Raw genomic sequence first — 27496 nt, 5'->3', positions numbered from 1 at the left:
AGAAAATTTTTGCTCTAATAAGAACCAAGTTAAACAATTTAGTTAACTTAAAACGCTTACGCAATATGTTTATCTGTTAGTTCTCAAAACGCAAACCACAGTAACGCGTCAATATCAATAGCAGGAATGGCCGATATGGCCGCAGCCGCTATGGCCGCAGCCGCTATGCCAGCAGTCTAATATTTGGCGCATCTACAAAATCGCGGGAAAAAAGCAAATCTGAAATGTGAAATATTGCAGTGTCTTATGTATATAAATCATGTTGGACGCACGAATTCTATACGAAAGACATATTTTAATTTATTTTGGCGCAATGTTATTGCGTACATATGCAGCCCTGGCTTAACAGCTGTTAATAATAGAATCCATAAATGTCCACAACTGTAAAGGCTAGCATATAACATTCACAGCTGTTAAGACATCGAATGAATCGATTAAATGAAGGAACACAAAAAAAAAACTGACTTCTTAATAATATTTGCAACAAGTAATAAGAGCAGTGGTAAATAACATCCCGTAAGTAGGCAAACGCTTTGGGAGTGTCTCGATTCGCCAGCCTCGATAATAAACCAGCGTCAGCGGACAACAGAGGCACTCTTTGTTAAAACGTTTGTCGCGGACCACCTGCAAATATGCACTGTGTCATCAAATACTACACAAGCGCAACGACAATATAAACAAAATCAACAACCAACATCAAGAATTCAGCGCCACACAGAAGCTACATTTATTTCACACACACACATTCGGACATGCCGTTCAACTGATTGCCCCAATTGCCAATAAGATGCGCGGAATAGAGGGCAAAGTTGTTGTGCTAGGCTCGCGAGGTAAGCAGAAAATGCCGTAGAATCGAATCTTAATGACTGAACCTTAGCCTCAAGGCTGTTGTAGAAGTAGCTCACCCATAATTTGCAACAATTTCAGCAATCGCACCGAGATAACAACACAGCCACAGAGCTGATCAGAAGCTGGGCTCAGTTTCGCGCTCGATTCGATAAGAACCGCGCGGGGGAGTTGTCGCGGAAATATTGTGCCAGGTCATATCGACGGCTCTTTCAATTTGCCGATCTTTCCATCAGCGTATAGCACCTTGAATTCCATGTCAAATGCGTCTTTTTGACATTCTCTATACCTGTGCATGTGTTATACTCTTTAGAGGCTGCTATAATTTTGCCAAAAAGTATGTCCCAAGGTTTATATATTCTTGATCTGTATGAACAAGACGTTTTAATTTTAATTGCTTGTATAGCAGCGTTTCTCAGTCAAATCGCCCGCAAGGGTATTTAATCTTCGAGTTCGAATTTGAGGTTCTTTCTTGATTGCTTTGCGCCCATTCGTAATTACAGTTAGGTTGTTTTGCAAGGTCAGCAAAAGCCTATGAATTTGAACCACATGTGCATAACACACACACACACGCACACATGTATATGCATGAGCATGTTGGGTGTAGTTGCAGTAGTGTGTGTGCTCATATCGTGCGACGACATTGTCCACGCTCAGTTTTAAATAATACGCGTTCTGTTTGCTTAATCTGTTCTTTTTATTTTCTATAAGATGAGTCAGCGACGATATCGAGTCGTCTTATGGGGATTTTCACATAAAGTACAAAAAATAATGAACACAACAAAGCATTGTATGCTCGCAAATAAATTTAAGACTATTCATGCATATTTACGTACATATGTATTTATGTATGTATGTATGTATGTACATAGCGCAGTGTCCATTTTCTTATCGCTTGTTTACAATTAGCCGCTTTTCAGCGACACCTTTTGTTTATTGGGCTTACTTTGTTTATATATCAGATTTGTATGTAAGTATTTCGCCTATTTATTTCCTTCTCTCTAACTGTAACAAAGTACACGTACATATGTATGTATGTACATATGTATATCTGTTGCACCAGATTAAAATTTTACACTGATTTCACAAAGAAAAAGAGTGTATGGGCGATTAGTTTTGAGCATCGTGCTTTAATGTATGAACGCAAAAATTTCTAACGTTAGCTCTTGCACACAACTAATTTCAGAGAGCCCGCATAAAAAGTTAAGATTATTTGCAATGACAGTTTGTGTAGCGTAACGGTTACTGCAGAGTATCGCGCAGTCGGGATGATTCTGTCTGAAAAGCTTACCGTTAATTCGGTCATTCATTTTTATTTACTTTTTTTAGTATGAACCCATTAAAAATGGGTATAAGGGTATATTGTATTTGTGCAAAATCCAAATGTATGTAACAGGTAGAAGGAAGCATCTCCGACCCCATAAAGTATATCCGCCCGTCCGTCCGTCCGTCCGTATGTATGAACGCAGATCGAGTTTTTTTTTTCCGATAATCGATAACTTACTCCGTTTCCAAGCAATCGATAAAAAATCGATATCGATATCCTGTTTTTTGGGAAATTTTGGTAAATAATAAGAACTAGAGTCACCAAACTTGACATATAGGTTCTAAATTAGAATATATATATGATATAGGATTTTTCTTCACGGTTTTCCCTCTAGATTAATGTGGCATTCTAATCTCGACACCGATTTTTTGGTCGAAATTCATGTCCAAATCTTACCCCAAGATTCGTATATAGACATGGGTCAAAAATTACCACCTCCATAACTCGGTCAAATCTCATCCGATTTTCACGAAGTTTGGCTTTTTCTTCATGGTTTTCCCTCTAGATTAATGTGGCATTCAAATCTCGACACCGATTTTTTGGTCGAAATTCATGTCCAAATCTTACCCCAAGATTCGTATATAGACATGAGTCAAAATTTACCACCCCCATAACTCGGCCAAATCTCATCCGATTTTCACAAAGTTTGGCTTTTTCTTCATGGTTTTCCCTCTAGATTAATGTGGCATTCAAATCTGAACACCGATTTTTTGGTCGAAATTCATGTCCAAATCTTACCCCAAGATTCGTATATAGACATGATTCAACCACCCCCATATCTCGGCCAAATCTCATCCGATTTTCACAAAGTTTGGCTTTTTCTTCATGGTTTTCCCTCTAGATTAATGTAGCATTCAAATCTCGACACCGATTTTTTGGTCGAAATTCATGTCCAAATCTTACCCCAAGATTCGTATATAGACATGAGTCAAAATTTACCACCCCCATAACTCGGCCAAATCTCATCCGATTTTCACAAAGTTTGGCTTTTTCTTCATGGTTTTCCCTCTAGATTAATGTGGCATTCAAATCTGAACACCGATTTTTTGGTCGAAATTCATGTCCAAATCTTACCCCAAGATTCGTATATAGACATGGGTCAAAATTTACCACCCCCATAACTCGGCCAAATCTCATCCGATTTTCACGAAGCTTGGCGTTTTCTTCATGGTTTTCCCTCTAGATTAATGTGGCATTCAAATCTGAACACCGATTTTTTAGTCGAAATTTATGTCCAAATCTTACCCCAAGATTCGTATATAGACATGGGTCAAAAATTACCACCCCCATAACTCGGTCAAATCTCATCCGATTTTCACAAAGTTTGGCTTTTTCTTCATGGTTTTCCCTCTAGATTAATATGGCATTCATATCTCGACACCGATTTTTTAGTCGAAATTCATGTCCAAATCTTACCCCAAGATTCGTATATAGACATGAGTCAAAATTTACCACCCCCATAACTCGGTCAAATCTCATCCGATTTTCACGAAGTTTGGCGTTTTCTTCATGGTTTTCCCTCTAGATTAATGTGGCATTTAAATCTCGACACCGATTTTTTGGTCGAAATTCATGTCAAAATCTTACCCCAAGATTCGTACATAGACATGAGTCAAAATTTACCACCCCCATATCTCGGCCAAATCTCATTCGATTTTCACAAAGTTTGGCTTTTTCTTCATGGTTTTCCCTCTAGATTAATGTGGCATTCAAATCTGAACACCGATTTTTTGGTCGAAATTTATGTCCAAATCTTACCCCAAGATTCGTATATAGACATGGGTCAAAAATTACCACCCCCATAACTGGGTCAAATCTCATCCGATTTTCACAAAGTTTGGCTTTTTCTTCATGGTTTTCCCTCTAGATTAATGTGGCATTCAAATCTCGACACCGATTTTTTGGTCGAAATTCATGTCAAAATCTTACCCCAAGATTCGTATATAGACATGAGTCAAAATTTACCACCCCAATATCTCGGCCAAATCTCATCCGATTTTCACAAAGTTTGGCTTTTTCTTCATGGGTTTCCCTCTAGATTAATGTGGCATTCAAATCTCGACACCGATTTTTTGGTCGAAATTCATGTCCAAATCTTACCCCAAGATTCGTGTATAGACATGAGTCAAAATTTACCACCCCCATATCTCGGCCAAATCTCATTCGATTTTCACACAGTTTGGCTTTTTCTTCATGGTTTTCCCTCTAGATTAATGTGGCTTTTAAATCTCGACACCGATTATTTGGTCGAAATTCATGTCCAAATCTTACCCCAAGATTCGTATATAGACATGGGTCAAAAATTACCACCTCTATAACTCGGTCAAATCTCATCCGATTTTCACGAAGTTTAGCGTTTTCTTCATGGTTTTCCCTCTAGATTAATCTGGCATTCAAATCTGAACACCGATTTTTTAGTCGAAATTCATGTCCAAATCTTACCCGAAGATTCGTATATAGACATGATTCAACCACCCCCATATCTCGGCCAAATCTCATCCGATTTTCACAAAGTTTGGCTTTTTCTTCATGGTTTTCCCTCTAGATTAATGTGGCATTCAAATCTCGACACCGATTTTTTGGTCGAAATTCATGTCCAAATCTTACCCCAAGATTGGTATATAGACATGGGTCAACATTTACCACCCCCATAACTCGGTCAAATCTCATCCGATTTTCACGAAGTTTGGCTTTTTCTGCATGGTTTTCCCTCTAGATTAATGTGGCATTTACATCTCGACACCGATTTTTTGGTCGAAATTCATGTCCAAATCTTACCCCAAGATTCGTATATAGACATGGGTCAAAAATTACCACCCCCATAACTCGGTCAAATCTCATCCGATTTTCACAAAGTTTGGCTTTTTCTTCATGGTTTTCCCTCTAGATTAATATGGCATTCATATCTCGAAACCGATTTTTTAGTCGAAATTTATGTCCAAATCTTACCCCAAGATTCGTATATAGACATGAGTCAATTTACCACCCCCATAACTCGGCCAAATCTCATCCGATTTTCACAAAGTTTGGCTTTTTCTTCATGGTTTTCCCTCTAGATTAATGTGGCATTCAAATCTGAACACCGATTTTTTGGTCGAAATTCATGTCCAAATCTTACCCCAAGATTCGTATATAGACATGGGTCAATATTTACCACCCCCATAACTCGGCCAAATCTCATCCGATTTTCACGAAGTTTGGCGTTTTCTTCATGGTTTTCCCTCTAGATTAATGTGGCATTCAAATCTGAACACCGATTTTTTGGTCGAAATTTATGTCCAAATCTTACCCCAAGATTCGTATATAGACATGGGTCAAAAATTACCACCCCCATAACTCGGTCAAATCTCATCCGATTTTCACAAAGTTTGGCTTTTTCTTCATGGTTTTCCCTCTAGATTAATATGGCATTCATATCTCGACACCGATTTTTTAGTCGAAATTCATGTCCAAATCTTACCCCAAGATTCGTATATAGACATGAGTCAAAATTTACCACCCCCATAACTCGGTCAAATCTCATCCGATTTTCACGAAGTTTGGCGTTTTCTTCATGGTTTTCCCTCTAGATTAATGTGGCATTTACATCTCGACACCGATTTTTTGGTCGAAATTCATGTCAAAATCTTACCCCAAGATTCGTACATAGACATGAGTCAAAATTTACCACCCCCATATCTCGGCCAAATCTCATTCGATTTTCACAAAGTTTGGCTTTTTCTTCATGGTTTTCCCTCTAGATTAATGTGGCATTCAAATCTGAACACCGATTTTTTGGTCGAAATTTATGTCCAAATCTTACCCCAAGATTCGTATATAGACATGGGTCAAAAATTACCACCCCCATAACTGGGTCAAATCTCATCCGATTTTCACAAAGTTTGGCTTTTTCTTCATGGTTTTCCCTCTAGATTAATGTGGCATTCAAATCTCGACACCGATTTTTTGGTCGAAATTCATGTCAAAATCTTACCCCAAGATTCGTATATAGACATGAGTCAAAATTTACCACCCCAATATCTCGGCCAAATCTCATCCGATTTTCACAAAGTTTGGCTTTTTCTTCATGGGTTTCCCTCTAGATTAATGTGGCATTCAAATCTCGACACCGATTTTTTGGTCGAAATTCATGTCCAAATCTTACCCCAAGATTCGTGTATAGACATGAGTCAAAATTTACCACCCCCATATCTCGGCCAAATCTCATTCGATTTTCACACAGTTTGGCTTTTTCTTCATGGTTTTCCCTCTAGATTAATGTGGCTTTTAAATCTCGACACCGATTATTTGGTCGAAATTCATGTCCAAATCTTACCCCAAGATTCGTATATAGACATGGGTCAAAAATTACCACCTCTATAACTCGGTCAAATCTCATCCGATTTTCACGAAGTTTAGCGTTTTCTTCATGGTTTTCCCTCTAGATTAATCTGGCATTCAAATCTGAACACCGATTTTTTAGTCGAAATTCATGTCCAAATCTTACCCGAAGATTCGTATATAGACATGATTCAACCACCCCCATATCTCGGCCAAATCTCATCCGATTTTCACAAAGTTTGGCTTTTTCTTCATGGTTTTCCCTCTAGATTAATGTGGCATTCAAATCTCGACACCGATTTTTTGGTCGAAATTCATGTCCAAATCTTACCCCAAGATTGGTATATAGACATGGGTCAACATTTACCACCCCCATAACTCGGTCAAATCTCATCCGATTTTCACGAAGTTTGGCTTTTTCTGCATGGTTTTCCCTCTAGATTAATGTGGCATTTACATCTCGACACCGATTTTTTGGTCGAAATTCATGTCCAAATCTTACCCCAAGATTCGTATATAGACATGGGTCAAAAATTACCACCCCCATAACTCGGTCAAATCTCATCCGATTTTCACAAAGTTTGGCTTTTTCTTCATGGTTTTCCCTCTAGATTAATATGGCATTCTTCAAATCTTACCCCAAGATTCGTATATAGACATGAGTCAATTTACCACCCCCATAACTCGGCCAAATCTCATCCGATTTTCACAAAGTTTGGCTTTTTCTTCATGGTTTTCCCTCTAGATTAATGTGGCATTCAAATCTGAACACCGATTTTTTGGTCGAAATTCATGTCCAAATCTTACCCCAAGATTCGTATATAGACATGGGTCAATATTTACCACCCCCATAACTCGGCCAAATCTCATCCGATTTTCACGAAGTTTGGCGTTTTCTTCATGGTTTTCCCTCTAGATTAATGTGGCATTCAAATCTGAACACCGATTTTTTGGTCGAAATTTATGTCCAAATCTTACCCCAAGATTCGTATATAGACATGGGTCAAAAATTACCACCCCCATAACTCGGTCAAATCTCATCCGATTTTCACAAAGTTTGGCTTTTTCTTCATGGTTTTCCCTCTAGATTAATATGGCATTCAAATCTCGACACCGATTTTTTAGTCGAAATTCAGTCCAAATCGTACCCCAAGATTCGTATATAGACATGAGTCAAAATTTACCACCCCCATAACTCGGTCAAATCTCATCCGATTTTCACGAAGTTTGGCGTTTTCTTCATGGTTTTCCCTCTAGATTAATCTGGCATTCAAATCTGAACACCGATTTTTTAGTCGAAATTCATGTCCAAATCTTACCCCAAGATTCGTATATAGACATGGGTCAAAAATTACCACCCCATAACTCGGTCAAATCTCATCCGATTTTCACAAAGTTTGGCTTTTTCTTCATGGTTTTCCCTCTAGATTAATATGGCATTCAAATCTCGACACCGATTTTTTAGTCGAAATTCATGTCCAAATCTTACCCCAAGATTCGTATATAGACATGAGTCAAAATTTACCACCCCCATAACTCGGTCAAATCTCATCCGATTTTTACAAAGTTTGGCTTTTTCTGCATGGTTTTCCCTCTAGATTAATGTGGCATTTACATCTCGACACCGATTTTTTGGTCGAAATTCATGTCCAAATCTTACCCCAAGATTCGTACATAGACATGAGTCAAAATTTACCACCCCCATATCTCGGCCAAATCTCATCCGATTTTCACAAAGTTTGGCGTTTTCTTCATGGTTTTCCCTCTAGATTAATCTGGCATTCAAATCTGAACACCGATTTTTTAGTCGAAATTCATGTCCAAATCTTACCCCAAGATTCGTACATAGACATGAGTCAAAATTTACCACCCCCATATCTCGGCCAAATCTCATCCGATTTTCACAAAGTTTGGCTTTTTCTTCATGATTTTCCCTCTAGATTAATGTGGCATTCAAATCTGAACACCGATTTTTTAGTCGAAATTTATGTCCAAATCTTACCCCAAGATTCGTATATAGACATGAGTCAAAATTTACCACCCCCATAACTCGGTCAAATCTCATCCGATTTTCACGAAGTTTGGCGTTTTCTTCATGGTTTTCCCTCTAGATTAATCTGGCATTCAAATCTGAACACCGATTTTTTAGTCGAAATTCATGTCCAAATCTTACCCCAAGATTCGTATATAGACATGGGTCAAAAATTACCACCCCCATAACTCGGTCAAATCTCATCCGATTTTCACAAAGTTTGGCTTTTTCTTCATGGTTTTCCCTCTAGATTAATATGGCATTCAAATCTCGACACCGATTTTTTAGTCGAAATTCAGTCCAAATCTTACCCCAAGATTCGTATATAGACATGAGTCAAAATTTACCACCCCCATAACTCGGTCAAATCTCATCCGATTTTCACGAAGTTTGGCGTTTTCTTCATGGTTTTCCCTCTAGATTAATCTGTTATTCAAATCTGAACACCGATTTTTTAGTCGAAATTCATGTCCAAATCTTACCCCAAGATTCGTATATAGACATGGGTCAAAAATTACCACCCCATAACTCGGTCAAATCTCATCCGATTTTCACGAAGTTTGGCGTTTTCTTCATGGTTTTCCCTCTAGATTAATGTGGCATTTACATCTCGACACCGATTTTTTGGTCGAAATTCATGTCAAAATCTTACCCCAAGATTCGTACATAGACATGAGTCAAAATTTACCACCCCCATATCTCGGCCAAATCTCATTCGATTTTCACAAAGTTTGGCTTTTTCTTCATGGTTTTCCCTCTAGATTAATGTGGCATTCAAATCTGAACACCGATTTTTTGGTCGAAATTTATGTCCAAATCTTACCCCAAGATTCGTATATAGACATGGGTCAAAAATTACCACCCCCATAACTGGGTCAAATCTCATCCGATTTTCACAAAGTTTGGCTTTTTCTTCATGGTTTTCCCTCTAGATTAATGTGGCATTCAAATCTCGACACCGATTTTTTGGTCGAAATTCATGTCAAAATCTTACCCCAAGATTCGTATATAGACATGAGTCAAAATTTACCACCCCAATATCTCGGCCAAATCTCATCCGATTTTCACAAAGTTTGGCTTTTTCTTCATGGGTTTCCCTCTAGATTAATGTGGCATTCAAATCTCGACACCGATTTTTTGGTCGAAATTCATGTCCAAATCTTACCCCAAGATTCGTGTATAGACATGAGTCAAAATTTACCACCCCCATATCTCGGCCAAATCTCATTCGATTTTCACACAGTTTGGCTTTTTCTTCATGGTTTTCCCTCTAGATTAATGTGGCTTTTAAATCTCGACACCGATTATTTGGTCGAAATTCATGTCCAAATCTTACCCCAAGATTCGTATATAGACATGGGTCAAAAATTACCACCTCTATAACTCGGTCAAATCTCATCCGATTTTCACGAAGTTTAGCGTTTTCTTCATGGTTTTCCCTCTAGATTAATCTGGCATTCAAATCTGAACACCGATTTTTTAGTCGAAATTCATGTCCAAATCTTACCCGAAGATTCGTATATAGACATGATTCAACCACCCCCATATCTCGGCCAAATCTCATCCGATTTTCACAAAGTTTGGCTTTTTCTTCATGGTTTTCCCTCTAGATTAATGTGGCATTCAAATCTCGACACCGATTTTTTGGTCGAAATTCATGTCCAAATCTTACCCCAAGATTGGTATATAGACATGGGTCAACATTTACCACCCCCATAACTCGGTCAAATCTCATCCGATTTTCACGAAGTTTGGCTTTTTCTGCATGGTTTTCCCTCTAGATTAATGTGGCATTTACATCTCGACACCGATTTTTTGGTCGAAATTCATGTCCAAATCTTACCCCAAGATTCGTATATAGACATGGGTCAAAAATTACCACCCCCATAACTCGGTCAAATCTCATCCGATTTTCACAAAGTTTGGCTTTTTCTTCATGGTTTTCCCTCTAGATTAATATGGCATTCATATCTCGAAACCGATTTTTTAGTCGAAATTTATGTCCAAATCTTACCCCAAGATTCGTATATAGACATGAGTCAATTTACCACCCCCATAACTCGGCCAAATCTCATCCGATTTTCACAAAGTTTGGCTTTTTCTTCATGGTTTTCCCTCTAGATTAATGTGGCATTCAAATCTGAACACCGATTTTTTGGTCGAAATTCATGTCCAAATCTTACCCCAAGATTCGTATATAGACATGGGTCAATATTTACCACCCCCATAACTCGGCCAAATCTCATCCGATTTTCACGAAGTTTGGCGTTTTCTTCATGGTTTTCCCTCTAGATTAATGTGGCATTCAAATCTGAACACCGATTTTTTGGTCGAAATTTATGTCCAAATCTTACCCCAAGATTCGTATATAGACATGGGTCAAAAATTACCACCCCCATAACTCGGTCAAATCTCATCCGATTTTCACAAAGTTTGGCTTTTTCTTCATGGTTTTCCCTCTAGATTAATATGGCATTCATATCTCGACACCGATTTTTTAGTCGAAATTCATGTCCAAATCTTACCCCAAGATTCGTATATAGACATGAGTCAAAATTTACCACCCCCATAACTCGGTCAAATCTCATCCGATTTTCACGAAGTTTGGCGTTTTCTTCATGGTTTTCCCTCTAGATTAATGTGGCATTTACATCTCGACACCGATTTTTTGGTCGAAATTCATGTCAAAATCTTACCCCAAGATTCGTACATAGACATGAGTCAAAATTTACCACCCCCATATCTCGGCCAAATCTCATTCGATTTTCACAAAGTTTGGCTTTTTCTTCATGGTTTTCCCTCTAGATTAATGTGGCATTCAAATCTGAACACCGATTTTTTGGTCGAAATTTATGTCCAAATCTTACCCCAAGATTCGTATATAGACATGGGTCAAAAATTACCACCCCCATAACTGGGTCAAATCTCATCCGATTTTCACAAAGTTTGGCTTTTTCTTCATGGTTTTCCCTCTAGATTAATGTGGCATTCAAATCTCGACACCGATTTTTTGGTCGAAATTCATGTCAAAATCTTACCCCAAGATTCGTATATAGACATGAGTCAAAATTTACCACCCCAATATCTCGGCCAAATCTCATCCGATTTTCACAAAGTTTGGCTTTTTCTTCATGGGTTTCCCTCTAGATTAATGTGGCATTCAAATCTCGACACCGATTTTTTGGTCGAAATTCATGTCCAAATCTTACCCCAAGATTCGTGTATAGACATGAGTCAAAATTTACCACCCCCATATCTCGGCCAAATCTCATTCGATTTTCACACAGTTTGGCTTTTTCTTCATGGTTTTCCCTCTAGATTAATGTGGCTTTTAAATCTCGACACCGATTATTTGGTCGAAATTCATGTCCAAATCTTACCCCAAGATTCGTATATAGACATGGGTCAAAAATTACCACCTCTATAACTCGGTCAAATCTCATCCGATTTTCACGAAGTTTAGCGTTTTCTTCATGGTTTTCCCTCTAGATTAATCTGGCATTCAAATCTGAACACCGATTTTTTAGTCGAAATTCATGTCCAAATCTTACCCGAAGATTCGTATATAGACATGATTCAACCACCCCCATATCTCGGCCAAATCTCATCCGATTTTCACAAAGTTTGGCTTTTTCTTCATGGTTTTCCCTCTAGATTAATGTGGCATTCAAATCTCGACACCGATTTTTTGGTCGAAATTCATGTCCAAATCTTACCCCAAGATTGGTATATAGACATGGGTCAACATTTACCACCCCCATAACTCGGTCAAATCTCATCCGATTTTCACGAAGTTTGGCTTTTTCTGCATGGTTTTCCCTCTAGATTAATGTGGCATTTACATCTCGACACCGATTTTTTGGTCGAAATTCATGTCCAAATCTTACCCCAAGATTCGTATATAGACATGGGTCAAAAATTACCACCCCCATAACTCGGTCAAATCTCATCCGATTTTCACAAAGTTTGGCTTTTTCTTCATGGTTTTCCCTCTAGATTAATATGGCATTCTTCAAATCTTACCCCAAGATTCGTATATAGACATGAGTCAATTTACCACCCCCATAACTCGGCCAAATCTCATCCGATTTTCACAAAGTTTGGCTTTTTCTTCATGGTTTTCCCTCTAGATTAATGTGGCATTCAAATCTGAACACCGATTTTTTGGTCGAAATTCATGTCCAAATCTTACCCCAAGATTCGTATATAGACATGGGTCAATATTTACCACCCCCATAACTCGGCCAAATCTCATCCGATTTTCACGAAGTTTGGCGTTTTCTTCATGGTTTTCCCTCTAGATTAATGTGGCATTCAAATCTGAACACCGATTTTTTGGTCGAAATTTATGTCCAAATCTTACCCCAAGATTCGTATATAGACATGGGTCAAAAATTACCACCCCCATAACTCGGTCAAATCTCATCCGATTTTCACAAAGTTTGGCTTTTTCTTCATGGTTTTCCCTCTAGATTAATATGGCATTCAAATCTCGACACCGATTTTTTAGTCGAAATTCAGTCCAAATCGTACCCCAAGATTCGTATATAGACATGAGTCAAAATTTACCACCCCCATAACTCGGTCAAATCTCATCCGATTTTCACGAAGTTTGGCGTTTTCTTCATGGTTTTCCCTCTAGATTAATCTGGCATTCAAATCTGAACACCGATTTTTTAGTCGAAATTCATGTCCAAATCTTACCCCAAGATTCGTATATAGACATGGGTCAAAAATTACCACCCCATAACTCGGTCAAATCTCATCCGATTTTCACAAAGTTTGGCTTTTTCTTCATGGTTTTCCCTCTAGATTAATATGGCATTCAAATCTCGACACCGATTTTTTAGTCGAAATTCATGTCCAAATCTTACCCCAAGATTCGTATATAGACATGAGTCAAAATTTACCACCCCCATAACTCGGTCAAATCTCATCCGATTTTTACAAAGTTTGGCTTTTTCTGCATGGTTTTCCCTCTAGATTAATGTGGCATTTACATCTCGACACCGATTTTTTGGTCGAAATTCATGTCCAAATCTTACCCCAAGATTCGTACATAGACATGAGTCAAAATTTACCACCCCCATATCTCGGCCAAATCTCATCCGATTTTCACAAAGTTTGGCGTTTTCTTCATGGTTTTCCCTCTAGATTAATCTGGCATTCAAATCTGAACACCGATTTTTTAGTCGAAATTCATGTCCAAATCTTACCCCAAGATTCGTACATAGACATGAGTCAAAATTTACCACCCCCATATCTCGGCCAAATCTCATCCGATTTTCACAAAGTTTGGCTTTTTCTTCATGATTTTCCCTCTAGATTAATGTGGCATTCAAATCTGAACACCGATTTTTTAGTCGAAATTTATGTCCAAATCTTACCCCAAGATTCGTATATAGACATGAGTCAAAATTTACCACCCCCATAACTCGGTCAAATCTCATCCGATTTTCACGAAGTTTGGCGTTTTCTTCATGGTTTTCCCTCTAGATTAATCTGGCATTCAAATCTGAACACCGATTTTTTAGTCGAAATTCATGTCCAAATCTTACCCCAAGATTCGTATATAGACATGGGTCAAAAATTACCACCCCCATAACTCGGTCAAATCTCATCCGATTTTCACAAAGTTTGGCTTTTTCTTCATGGTTTTCCCTCTAGATTAATATGGCATTCAAATCTCGACACCGATTTTTTAGTCGAAATTCAGTCCAAATCTTACCCCAAGATTCGTATATAGACATGAGTCAAAATTTACCACCCCCATAACTCGGTCAAATCTCATCCGATTTTCACGAAGTTTGGCGTTTTCTTCATGGTTTTCCCTCTAGATTAATCTGTTATTCAAATCTGAACACCGATTTTTTAGTCGAAATTCATGTCCAAATCTTACCCCAAGATTCGTATATAGACATGGGTCAAAAATTACCACCCCATAACTCGGTCAAATCTCATCCGATTTTCACAAAGTTTGGCTTTTTCTTCATGGTTTTCCCTCTAGATTAATATGGCATTCAAATCTCGACACCGATTTTTTAGTCGAAATTCATGTCCAAATCTTACCCCAAGATTCGTATATAGACATGAGTCAAAATTTACCACCCCCATAACTCGGTCAAATCTCATCCGATTTTCACAAAGTTTGGCTTTTTCTGCATGGTTTTCCCTCTAGATTAATGTGGCATTTACATCTCGACACCGATTTTTTGGTCGAAATTCATGTCCAAATCTTACCCCAAGATTCGTACATAGACATGAGTCAAAATTTACCACCCCCATATCTCGGCCAAATCTCATCCGATTTTCACAAAGTTTGGCGTTTTCTTCATGGTTTTCCCTCTAGATTAATCTGGCATTCAAATCTGAACACCGATTTTTTAGTCGAAATTCATGTCCAAATCTTACCCCAAGATTCGTACATAGACATGAGTCAAAATTTACCACCCCCATATCTCGGCCAAATCTCATCCGATTTTCACAAAGTTTGGCTTTTTCTTCATGGTTTTCCCTCTAGATTAATGTGGCATTCAAATCTCGACACCGATTTTTTGGTCGAAATTCATGTCCAAATCTTACCCCAAGATTCGTATATAGACATGGGTCAAAAATTACCACCCCCATAACTAGGTCAAATCTCATCCGATTTTCACGAAGTTTGGCGTTTTCTTCATGGTTTTCCCTCTAGATTAATGTGGCATTCAAATCTGAACACCGATTTTTTGGTCGAAATTCATGTCCAAATCTTACCCCAAGATTCGTATATAGACATGGGTCAAAAATTACCACCCCCATAACTAGGTCAAATCTCATCCGATTTTCACAAAGTTTGGCTTTTTCTTCATTTTTTTCCCTCTAGATTAATATGGCATTCATATCTCGACACCGATTTTTTAGTCGAAATTCATGTCCAAATCTTACCCCAAGATTCGTATATAGACATGAGTCAAAATTTACCACCCCCATAACTCGGTCAAATCTCATCCGATTTTCACGAAGTTTGGCGTTTTCTTCATTTTTTTCCCTCTAGATTAATATGGCATTCATATCTCGACACCGATTTTTTAGTTGAAATTCATGTCCAAATCTTACCCCAAGATTCGTATATAGACATGAGTCAAAATTTACCACCCCCATAACTCGGTCAAATCTCATCCGATTTTCACAAAGTTTGGCTTTTTCTTCATGGTTTTCCCTCTAGATTAATATGGCATTCAAATCTCGACACCGATTTTTTAGTCGAAATTCATGTCCAAATCTTACCCCAAGATTCGTATATAGACATGAGTCAAAATTTACCACCCCCATAACTCGGTCAAATCTCATCCGATTTTCACGAAGTTTGGCGTTTTCTTCATGGTTTTCCCTCTAGACTAATCTGGCATTCAAATCTGAACACCGATTTTTTAGTCGAAATTCATGTCCAAATCTTACCCCAAGATTCGTATATAGACATGGGTCAAAAATTACCACCCCCATAACTCGGTCAAATCTCATCCGATTTTCACAAAGTTTGGCTTTTTCTTCATGGTTTTCCCTCTAGATTAATATGGCATTCAAATCTCGACACCGATTTTTTAGTCGAAATTCATGTCCAAATCTTACCCCAAGATTCGTACATAGACATGAGTCAAAATTTACCACCCCCATATCTCGGCCAAATCTCATCCGATTTTCACAAAGTTTGGCTTTTTCTTCATGGTTTTCCCTCTAGATTAATGTGGCATTCAAATCTCGACACCGATTTTTTGGTCGAAATTCATGTCCAAATCTTACCCCAAGATTCGTATATAGACATGGGTTAAAAATTTCCACCCCCATAACTAGGTCAAATCTCATCCGATTTTCACAAAGTTTGACTTTTTCTTCATGGTTTTCCCTCTAGATTAATATGGCATTCAAATCTCGACACCGATTTTTTAGTCGAAATTCATGTCCAAATCTTACCCCAAGATTCGTACAAAGACATGAGTCAAAATTTACCACCCCCATATCTCGGCCAAATCTCATCCGATTTTCACAAAGTTTGGCTTTTTCTTCATGGTTTTCCCTCTAGATTAATGTGGCATTCAAATCTCGACACCGATTTTTTGGTCGAAATTCATGTCCAAATCTTACCCCAAGATTCGTATATAGACATGAGTCAAAATTTACCACCCCCATATCTCGCCCAAATCTCATCCGATTTTCACAAAGTTTGGCGTTTTCTTCATGGTTTTCCGTCTAGATTAATGTGGCATTCAAATCTAGACACCGATTTTTTGGTCGAAATTCATGTCCAAATCTTACCCCAAGATTGGTATATAGACATGGGTCAACATTTACCACCCCCATAACTCGGTCAAATCTCATCCGATTTTGACGAAGTTTGGCTTTTTCTTCATGGTTTTCCCTCTAGATTAATATGGCATTCAAATCTCGACACCGATTTTTAGTCGAAATTCATGTCCAAATCTTACCCCAAGATTCGTATATAGACATGAGTCAAAATTTACCACCCCCATAACTCGGTCAAATCTCATCCGATTTTCACGAAGTTTGGCTTTTTCTTCATGGTTTTCCCTCTAGATTAATGTGGCATTCAAATCTGAACACCGATTTTTTAGTCGAAATTTATGTCCAAATCTTACCCCAAGATTCGTATATAGACATGGGTCAAAAATTACCACCCCCATTACTTGGTCAAATCTCATCCGATTTTCACAAAGTTTGGCTTTTTCTGCATGGTTTTCCCTCTAGATTAATGTGGCATTTAAATCTCGACACCGATTTTTTGGTCGAAATTCATGTCCAAATCTTACCCCAAGATTCGTATATAGACATGAGTCAAAATTTACCACCCCCATAACTCGGTCAAATCTCATCCGATTTTCACAAAGTTTGACTTTTTCTTCATGGTTTTCCCTCTAGATTAATATGGCATTCAAATCTCGACACCGATTTTTTAGTCGAAATTCATGTCCAAATCTTACCCCAAGATTCGTACAAAGACATGAGTCCAAATCTTACCCCAAGATTGGTATATAGACATTGGTCAACATTTACCACCCCCATATCTCGGCCAAATCTCATCCGATTTTCACAAAGTTTGGCTTTTTCTTCATGGTTTTCCCTCTAGATTAATGTGGCATTCAAATCTCGACACCGATTTTTTGGTCGAAATTCATGTCCAAATCTTACCCCAAGATTCGTATATAGACATGAGTCAAAATTTACCACCCCCATATCTCGCCCAAATCTCATCCGATTTTCACAAAGTGTGGCGTTTTCTTCATGGTTTTCCGTCTAGATTAATGTGGCATTCAAATCTCGACACCGATTTTTTGGTCGAAATTCATGTCCAAATCTTACCCCAAGATTGGTATATAGACATGGGTCAACATTTACCACCCCCATAACTCGGTCAAATCTCATCCGATTTTGACGAAGTTTGGCTTTTTCTTCATGGTTTTCCCTCTAGATTAATATGGCATTCAAATCTCGACACCGATTTTTAGTCGAAATTCATGTCCAAATCTTACCCCAAGATTCGTATATAGACATGAGTCAAAATTTACCACCCCCATAACTCGGTCAAATCTCATCCGATTTTCACGAAGTTTGGCTTTTTCTTCATGGTTTTCCCTCTAGATTAATGTGGCATTCAAATCTGAACACCGATTTTTTAGTCGAAATTTATGTCCAAATCTTACCCCAAGATTCGTATATAGACATGGGTCAAAAATTACCACCCCCATAACTAGGTCAAATCTCATCCGATTTTCACAAAGTTTGGCTTTTTCTTCATGGTTTTCCCTCTAGATTAATGTGGCATTTAAATCTCGACACCGATTTTTTGGTCGAAATTCATGTCCAAATCTTACCCCAAGATTCGTATATAGACATGAGTCAAAATTTACCACCCCCATAACTCGGTCAAATCTCATCCGATTTTTTATTCGAAATTCATGTTCAAATCTTACCCCAAGATTCGTATATAGACATGAGTCAAAAATTACCACCCCCATAACTCGGTCAAATCTCATCCGATTTTCTTAAAGTTTGGCTTTTTCTTCATGGTTTTTCCTCTAGATTAATATGGCATTCAAATCTCGACACCGATTTTTTAGTCGAAATTCATGTCCAAATCTTACCCCAAGATTCGTATATAGACATGAGTCAAAATTTACCACCCCCATAACTCGGTCAAATCTCATCCGATTTTCACGAAGTTTGGCGTTTTCTTCATGGTTTTCCCTCTAGATTAATCTGGCATTCAAATCTCGACACCGATTTTTGAGTCGAAATTCATGTCCAAATCTTACCCCAAGATTCGTATATAGACATGAGTCAAAATTTACCACCCCCATATCTCGGCCAAATCTCATCCGAGTTTCACAAAGTTTGGCTTTTTCTGCATGGTTTTCCCTCTAGATTAATGTGGCATTTAAATCTCGACACCGATTTTTTGGTCGAAATTCATGTCCAAATCTTACCCCAAGATTGGTATATAGACATGGGTCAACATTTACCACCCCCATAACTCGGTCAAATCTCATCCGATTTTCACGAAGTTTGGCTTTTTCTTCATGGTTTTCCCTCTAGACTAATGTGGCATTCAAATCTCGACACCGATTTTTTGGTCGAAATTCATGTCCAAATCTTACCCCAAGATTGGTATATAGACATTGGTCAACATTTACCACCCCCATAACTCGGTCAAATCTCATCCGATTTTCACGAAGTTTGGCTTTTTCTTCATGGTTTTCCCTCTAGATTAATGTGGCATTCAAATCTCGACACCGATTTTTTGGTGGAAATTCATGTTCAAATCTTACCCAAGATTCGTATATAGACATGGGTCAAAAATTACCACCCCCATAACTCGGTCAAATCTCATCCGATTTTCACAAAGTTTGGCTTTTTCTTCATAGTTTTCCCTCTATATCAATATGGCATTCAAATCTCGATACCGATTTTTTAGTTGAAATTCATGTCCAAATCTTACCCCAAGATTCGTATATAGACATGAGTCAAAATTTCTCACCCCCATAACTCGGTCAAATCTCATCCGATTTTTTATTCGAAATTCATGTTCAAATCTTACCCCAAGATTCGTATATAGACATGAGTCAAAATTTACCACCCCCATAACTCGGTCAAATCTCATCAGATTTTCACGAAGTTTGGCGTTTTCTTCATGGTTTTCCCTCTAGATTAATCTGGCATTCAAATCTCGACACCGATTTTTCAGTCGAAATTCATGTCCAAATCTTACCCCAAGATTCGTATATAGACATGAGTCAAAAATTACCACCCCCATAACTCGGTCAAATCTCATCCGATTTTCTTAAAGTTTGGCTTTTTCTTCATGGTTTTTCCTCTAGATTAATATGGCATTCAAATCTCGACACCGATTTTTTAGTCGAAATTCATGTCCAAATCTTACCCCAAGATTCGTATATAGACATGAGTCAAAATTTACCACCCCCATAACTCGGTCAAATCTCATCCGATTTTCACGAAGTTTGGCGTTTTCTTCATGGTTTTCCCTCTAGATTAATCTGGCATTCAAATCTCGACACCGATTTTTGAGTCGAAATTCATGTCCAAATCTTACCCCAAGATTCGTATATAGACATGAGTCAAAATTTACCACCCCCATATCTCGGCCAAATCTCATCCGAGTTTCACAAAGTTTGGCTTTTTCTGCATGGTTTTCCCTCTAGATTAATGTGGCATTTAAATCTCGACACCGATTTTTTGGTCGAAATTCATGTCCAAATCTTACCCCAAGATTGGTATATAGACATGGGTCAACATTTACCACCCCCATAACTCGGTCAAATCTCATCCGATTTTCACGAAGTTTGGCTTTTTCTTCATGGTTTTCCCTCTAGATTAATGTGGCATTCAAATCTCGACACCGATTTTTTGGTCGAAATTCATGTCCAAATCTTACCCCAAGATTGGTATATAGACATTGGTCAACATTTACCACCCCCATAACTCGGTCAAATCTCATCCGATTTTCACGAAGTTTGGCTTTTTCTTCATGGTTTTCCCTCTAGATTAATGTGGCATTCAAATCTCGACACCGATTTTTTGGTGGAAATTCATGTTCAAATCTTACCCAAGATTCGTATATAGACATGGGTCAAAAATTACCACCCCCATAACTCGGTCAAATCTCATCCGATTTTCACAAAGTTTGGCTTTTTCTTCATAGTTTTCCCTCTATATCAATATGGCATTCAAATCTCGATACCGATTTTTTAGTTGAAATTCATGTCCAAATCTTACCCCAAGATTCGTATATAGACATGAGTCAAAATTTCTCACCCCCATAACTCGGTCAAATCTCATCCGATTTTCACAAAGTTTGGCTTTTTCTTCATGGTTTTCCCTCTAGATTAATGTGGCATTCAAATCTCGACACCGATTTTTAAGTCGAAATTCATGTCCAAATCTTACCCCAAGATTCGTATATAGACATGAGTCAAAATTTCTCACCCCCATAACTCGGTCAAATCTCATCCGATTTTCACGAAGTTTGGCTTTTTATACCCTGAACCCATTAAAAATGGGTATAAGGGTATATTGTATTTGTGTGAAAGCCAAATGTATGTAACAGGCAGAAGGAAGCACCTCCGACCCCATAAAGTATATATACTTGATCAGCATAAATAGCTGAGTCGATCTAGCCATGTCCGTCTGTCTGTCCGTCCGTATGTATCAACGCAAGGATCTCAGAACCTATAAGAGCTAGAGACAGGTGTAGATGCTCCTAGTTCCCGCGCAGATCGAGTTTGTTTCCGATAATCGATAACTTACTCCGTTTCCAAGCAATCGATAAAAATCGATATCGATATCCTGTTTTTTGGGCAATTTTGGTAAATAATAAGAGCTAGAGTTACCAAACTTGACATATAGCCTCTTAAATAGAATATATGTATGCATTTGATATTGGAGAAGAGGGTTCAGGGTATCCCCTAGTCGGGGGCTCCCGACTAGAACCTCTTACTTGTTTTAGTATGAACTTTAGAATTTTCGTTTGGTATGTATGTACATATATGTATGACGAGATGTGTTGAACTACATTTATGTATCGGGAAATTAGATGATATAATAATCTCTATATATAAAACTGTTTGTCCTGTCTGACTGACTGACTGACTGACAGTACAGCCCAAACAGGAAGCTGAAATTTTCACTGTAGTTACATTATGTGATGAATTCCACCCGCAAGTGTGAAAAAGTCGTCGCACTTATTGGAAAATCTATTCCTGCTTGGTGGAAATGCGGGTCAAAGATTTAGTGGAAGACCTTTCGCCCTCAAATTCATTTCCAAGGATCTATTTGAATATTCATTTGAGACGAGTTTTTCACTTTTCGCAGAATCCAAACTTCTTCGGTAGAAATGCGATTCAAAGATTTTTTGGGTTAAGTTTTAAGTTATGTTCGATTTGCTACAAACTTATTTCAATTTAAGCGATTTGGGAAATTCCACCCGCAAAAGTGGTAAATTGGTGGAAATCGTTTGTTTTCAAATCGTTTTCAAAGCTTTTAAAGAACATGTGCCACGGGCAAGGCCGGGCTATACCTGCTCGCTAATAATAAAGTAAAATGTAAGCCCCACAAGTAGAAACTAATGCAAATTGAACTATTTATACTTGTTGGAAAATGAAAAACGGTTTTCTTTTTTCTTAGTCCTTTCGCCTTATTACCGTTAGCAAGTCCTTCAGCAATCGCATTCTCTGTGTTTGCATTCGTCTCTGATATATAAACCGTTTGTTTGAAGCTCTTGTTTCTGTAGTACGCTAATGCAATCGGAAAATCGTTTTTATTTTCAGGCGTCGGAAAATCTCGTTTAGTCATCAAGTACATTAAGAACGCGCTGCATCGCACCGAGGAGCCGACAATAGCCGTCTCTTTCTTTACCTGCAACATCATTCTGGATGATGTTAAAATCAAATTACAAGTGAGTACAACAACTGCCGTTCCATTTGTAAGCCACGCCCTGTTGCCTAGTAATCCATGGACTGCGGCTAATCTGAGCTTCTGCTGCCAGTGGGAGTTGGTTTAGATTTCATTTTGTTATAACTTGGACATTTTTTTTTTTTTTTTTAATTTTACCATGCCCTATAACCACTGAAAATGGGCAGTAAAAAGGGTTTAAAGACATTATTGTATATATATATATATATATATATATATAAAGTAGAAAGTATATATTGTTAGTCAGCATCAATAGGCGAGTCATTATGCGCTTTCCTCAGAGACCATAAATGTTATAGACTGGAAGTTGGGAACGTAGCAATAGTTGGGCAGCTTTAAATTAAGTTCGTTTAAAGTCAAAAATATCTCGGATTTTTAAATTGGGTTTTGGGATGGTAATTGGAACATGTATAGGACCTTGATTATAGGATTAGATTACTAAACATACATACTAAACATAGACTATTAGACTTTATGAAAACCTATACCAGGCATCCTTATTTTAAAGCCTTGGGCTTTAGATATGCACACCTTTGGATGCTATAATTAATACCTGAAAATTTGAAAATACGATCGTACGAAAAACTCCAAAGTTCTTTGAGAACACATTTCCGCAAGTGAGGGGCTGAGTGAAGAAGAAGCACATTTGAGTGAATGTTCGAATGCTTGGGGGATCAGGGCAATTCCTAGTCGGGCATACCCAACTAGTTCACTTTCACTTGTTTTATTTGATTATTTTTTACAATTTCTGCGTCCACTGCACTTTTGTGTTTATTTGCCTTTACTTTTTGGATGGACGCGTGAGCTTTTCGTTTTTTTTTGTTTTTTTTTATTTTTTATAGTTTATTGATAAGCTAAAGTCGCTTCCCCCATAAGCTAGGGTTGCCTGCCGGCCCCTTCACAATGGCAGCTCGTATATTCTCTGGCGCGATTTCGATTTCGTTTTTATATACCAAGTGTGTATATATGTATGAGGACCACACTATACGGGAGCACATTATGGCAAATAGTTTTCGCTGGCGCTTCGTGCACAGATTCTTAGCCCTTTGTCTTGCTGCGCTCTGGACATGTCGTTGCCCCAAAAAACTTTTTATGGACATTTGAATTGTGCACCATAAAGATGAGCAGCACAATATGATTGTTATTATTGTGGGAAAGCAAAAGCATAAAGACCGAAATTGCAGAATAAACGCAGAATGGCTCAATTAAAGTTCCCGTCGTGTTGTGTGTGGAGTGTGGAATGTGGAGTGCTGAATGCTGAGTGTATGGTCCAATTGAGCTCTGCTGCTGTCCAGTTGATTGAGTGCTCATCAATCCTCTACCATGTCTACAATGTCACTACTTGCAGATCTGGGATACCGCCGGCCAGGAACGTTTCAGGGCCGTTGCACCCATGTATTATCGCAATGCGAATGCTGCCATATTGGTTTTCGATCTTACACAATATAAAACATTCACCGAAATCAAGTCATGGATACAGGAGCTGCATCGCAATGTCCAGGATCCGATGATACTGACGCTGGTCGGCAATAAAATGGATATGCAGTCGCAGCGTGCCGTTTCTCGCGATGAGGCCCATTTGTTTGCCATCTCTATTGGCGCCACCTATTTTGAGACCTCCACCGAAACGGACCAGGGACTGGAGCAGGTATTCCTCTCGACGGCACTGGGCCTGGTGCGGCTAGCCGATGAGGGCAAGAGCCATTCGTTGCGCTCCTTTGAGTCATCGGACTCCCTGTTCTACACCAACAGCAACACTGCCTTCAGCTATACAGCCACTGCTTTGGCGGCACGCAATCTGGATAGCTCTGCATTTCGGCTGCCCTATGTGCATATAGGCATACCAGTCGACGGGCAGGATGTTAAGCCGACGGGCGAGGGACGCCTGGAGACGCCCTCGTGGGCCATCGAGCACATTGCGCTGGGCCAGGTGGAAAGATCGCGCTGGTGCTGCTACTGAAGCCCGCTCAGCCAGCAAGGGAACAAAAACTGAAACCATTGTGATGTTAATTAAACAGGTTTTACTTTAGTTTACTCGAATTCGCAACGGCTAAGCAATCAAATCCAAATGAAAGACCACCCACTGATAGAATATCCGAGCACAGCGGCCTGCCATGACAAGGACAAATGCCTTGACACAGAAACCCTGACAACGGGCCGCATTCAATTGACACACCAATCCAAATGTGGCTGCTAGTTGTAAGCTAGTCTTAAGTTTAGTTACTAAGTGTAACCAGCAAATGCCTAATGTATATTATTTATATCAACAACATCAACAAGCAGCGACATCGCTTAAAGCTCACTTGACTTAAACGATTAAGTTACTCATCCACTCACACACACACACACACACACACACACACTCGGCTGGGTGTAATCACAAATTCATGTACAAATTCGCACTTTATACGATAAATACATAAACAAAGTATATATATGTATATAAACACATATATATTCTCATGTACATATAAAAGGTGTGCGTAATGTGTCGCTTGGCCACGCCCATAAGACATTAAAGCATACACCTGCCCCTTCACGACCCCCGCCCACCCGCTGCAAATGCATTAAGTTGGCCATTAACGCAACAACTTTGTCGTGTAATTGGAATTTAATGTGACGCTGTGCCAAGGGTTACAATTAGTGTTGAGTTTAACTAGCCGCCCAAATGCCCTATCCTTAGATCCAAACCAGATTCATGACGCACTCGCTGGGAGTTCATAAACCGCCGCGCTGCTGCCGATTAGCAAATACTATATAAAAGCTTATGGTCAGTTGATTTCTTATGTATAAATAATACGCTCAATTTAGCGTTAGGCGCCGCCGAAAGAACTACACTGACAAAAGGCCAAAACTCATTCAAGTGTCATCAACACATTTCTGGGAGCAAAGATTACCGCGGGAATCATTTTCGAGGCGCGGCCTGGCACGAGCACGGAACGTTCAGTTGACTGAAAGTCCAAAAAGAGACTACACTTTGTTTTTTTTTGTTTTGGATTCAGGAGAGATTCTTGAATATTTGGTGGAAACATTTTATTGGATTTTGGTTAAAAGATGGACACAAGATTAGCTGCAATATTCAGATCTGAGCCGTCTTTATTTTTCGTGTTTTTGAGGCAGGACCCGCACGAACTGAATGTCAAGACACGTGACCATCTCCAGCTGGAACCAAACGTGGTGCTGATGATGCCTGCTGGTGGAGCACAGCTTGGACACAATGGGACACAGTGGGACACTGGACGGCGCATTGATTTGCCATTAGGCGGGCAAATGAGTTTACTTCGACACCAGTGGCTCCACTTGTTTGTCTATGTGTTGGTGCACTCAACCGGAAGTGATGCTCAAATATACGCACACACAACTTAATACCTACACATACACACCTACACCTATACACACGCTGCTCTGACGACTTTCGCTGCTTGGGGCCAAATGTCTTTAGCTTGTGGCAAGCTGGCACGCACACACACACCGCAGCACAACACACACAAACAGACACACACACACCACAACACACACACATATTGACATGGCTGCTAATGGCGCTTAGGCGGCCGACTTAATGATGTAGAAATGCATCAATATAATCAAGGTAAGACAGCCCGCCTGCACTGGACCGCCGGGAGTCGCCGTGTGTATCCATCTACTGCGACTCTTAACATTTGCAGTTGGTTTAACCGCATCGGCATCTAAACAAATTGCTTATTTACATAGATGCTGCCAGATAATAGGCCAGCATTCTATGCGAAATTATCATCCCTTTAGCAATTTGTGGCTTGGCATTTTGGAAATTTTGATTGTTTTCACTCGGATTATGTCAAAGGTCATACGCAGAATAGTTAATTTGGCCAATCATTCAACCATTGTGGCTGCTTAAATGTGTTTACATTGTTAACGAAAATCTCTTTAAATGAAATCTTAAGTAAGTGTCAGCTGCATCTCTGATTGGTTTAGTTGGGTAAATTGTTCAAATATTTGACTTTTAATTAGGCTGTCTATTTCGGCAACCATTTTGATACAGAATTCTGTTTTCAAGCTTTCAAGATTTTTGGCAAAATTCAATTAAAATGTTTTTAGCTTGAATTGAAATGCAGCACAGTTGTTGGTTCGACCCGACGGGCAGATATACTGGTGATTCGCGTGTGAAACGATCTGATGAATGGGCTCACAAACTTTTGTTTAAGGATCAAACTTCTATATAATATTCCAGGCACTTTCACAGCTGTGGCAGGTCTTGACCTTTGACACCTTGTTCCTTGTACCTTCTGAAAATTGAATCTTGCTTAAATTCTTTGTCCCATCAATATTCAGTTTTCGAACTGAAATTAAAAGTAAAATAAATTACCCGTGCATAATATTTGTCTGGCTTTTTAATCATTGCCACAAATAATTTTGATGATTGGATTGTTAGCGGAAGAATCTAGATTTTCTCACAATCGTTTAGCTAGTCAAATATGCAATTATTTTAAATTAAAATTTCAAACTAGAACGGATTAAATTTGTTTGTCACAAACGTCCGTTTGCTCTCGATACGATGGAATTAATCAATTTCCAGTGCAAATCACCATGCAATATGTGTACGTGCAAATCTTTATAAATCCCAATTTAGTTATTGACAGTGTGTATTGAAATTTCGACAACAAATTAAATTTGCAAAACAAAAAACATAAATGCATATAAGTATTTTGCCTGTTGGATTTCCAGATTTCATACGAATCTCGTAATGATACCCTGCTCAAATTGTTAAGAAGGTTATGTGCAGGCTGTGCAAATGTTCGTAACAGGCAGTAGGAAATGTGGTAGTTATCTGTCAACTGAGGGCTTACTTAGACCAATTGTTCGATTTAGATGTGTGATTTTACATACATGGAGAGAATATAAATAAATGAATTATGGTAATTAATAGTGATCTAAAATATATAAAGTCAGCTTTAAGCTATATTATATATATTATATTATATTTATATATATATATTATATATTATAAATAA

The 27496-nt window shown here is 38.6% G+C and overlaps 1 protein-coding gene across 1 annotated transcript; it reads left to right on the top strand.

The window, feature by feature from the left end:
* Positions 1-21: 21 nt before the first annotated feature.
* Positions 22-24896, top strand: LOC115760946 (ras-related protein RHN1). Its single transcript, XM_030702528.1, has 3 exons — positions 22-830; positions 22361-22488; positions 23854-24896. The coding sequence occupies exons 1-3, from the start codon at positions 788-790 to the stop codon at positions 24463-24465; spliced, it is 783 nt and encodes a 260-aa protein (XP_030558388.1). The 5' UTR covers positions 22-787; the 3' UTR covers positions 24466-24896.
* The last annotated feature ends 2600 nt before the right edge of the window (positions 24897-27496 follow it).

Source organism: Drosophila novamexicana, unplaced genomic scaffold (assembly GCF_003285875.2).
Source record: "Drosophila novamexicana strain 15010-1031.04,08,12 unplaced genomic scaffold, DnovRS2.1 tig00000462-arrow-pilon, whole genome shotgun sequence".
Taxonomy (NCBI): domain Eukaryota; kingdom Metazoa; phylum Arthropoda; class Insecta; order Diptera; family Drosophilidae; genus Drosophila; species Drosophila novamexicana.
This window is presented reverse-complemented; position numbering and strand designations above follow the sequence as displayed.

Bases quoted from the DNA above. Each gene is read 5' to 3' on its own strand.
- LOC115760946 (XM_030702528.1), top strand. From the start codon at position 788: ATGCGCGGAATAGAGGGCAAAGTTGTTGTGCTAGGCTCGCGAG. The intron at 831-22,360 runs GTAAGCAGAAAA...TTTTATTTTCAG, and splicing joins TGTTGTGCTAGGCTCGCGAG to GCGTCGGAAAATCTCGTTTA. The intron at 22,489-23,853 runs GTGAGTACAACA...CACTACTTGCAG, and splicing joins ATGTTAAAATCAAATTACAA to ATCTGGGATACCGCCGGCCA.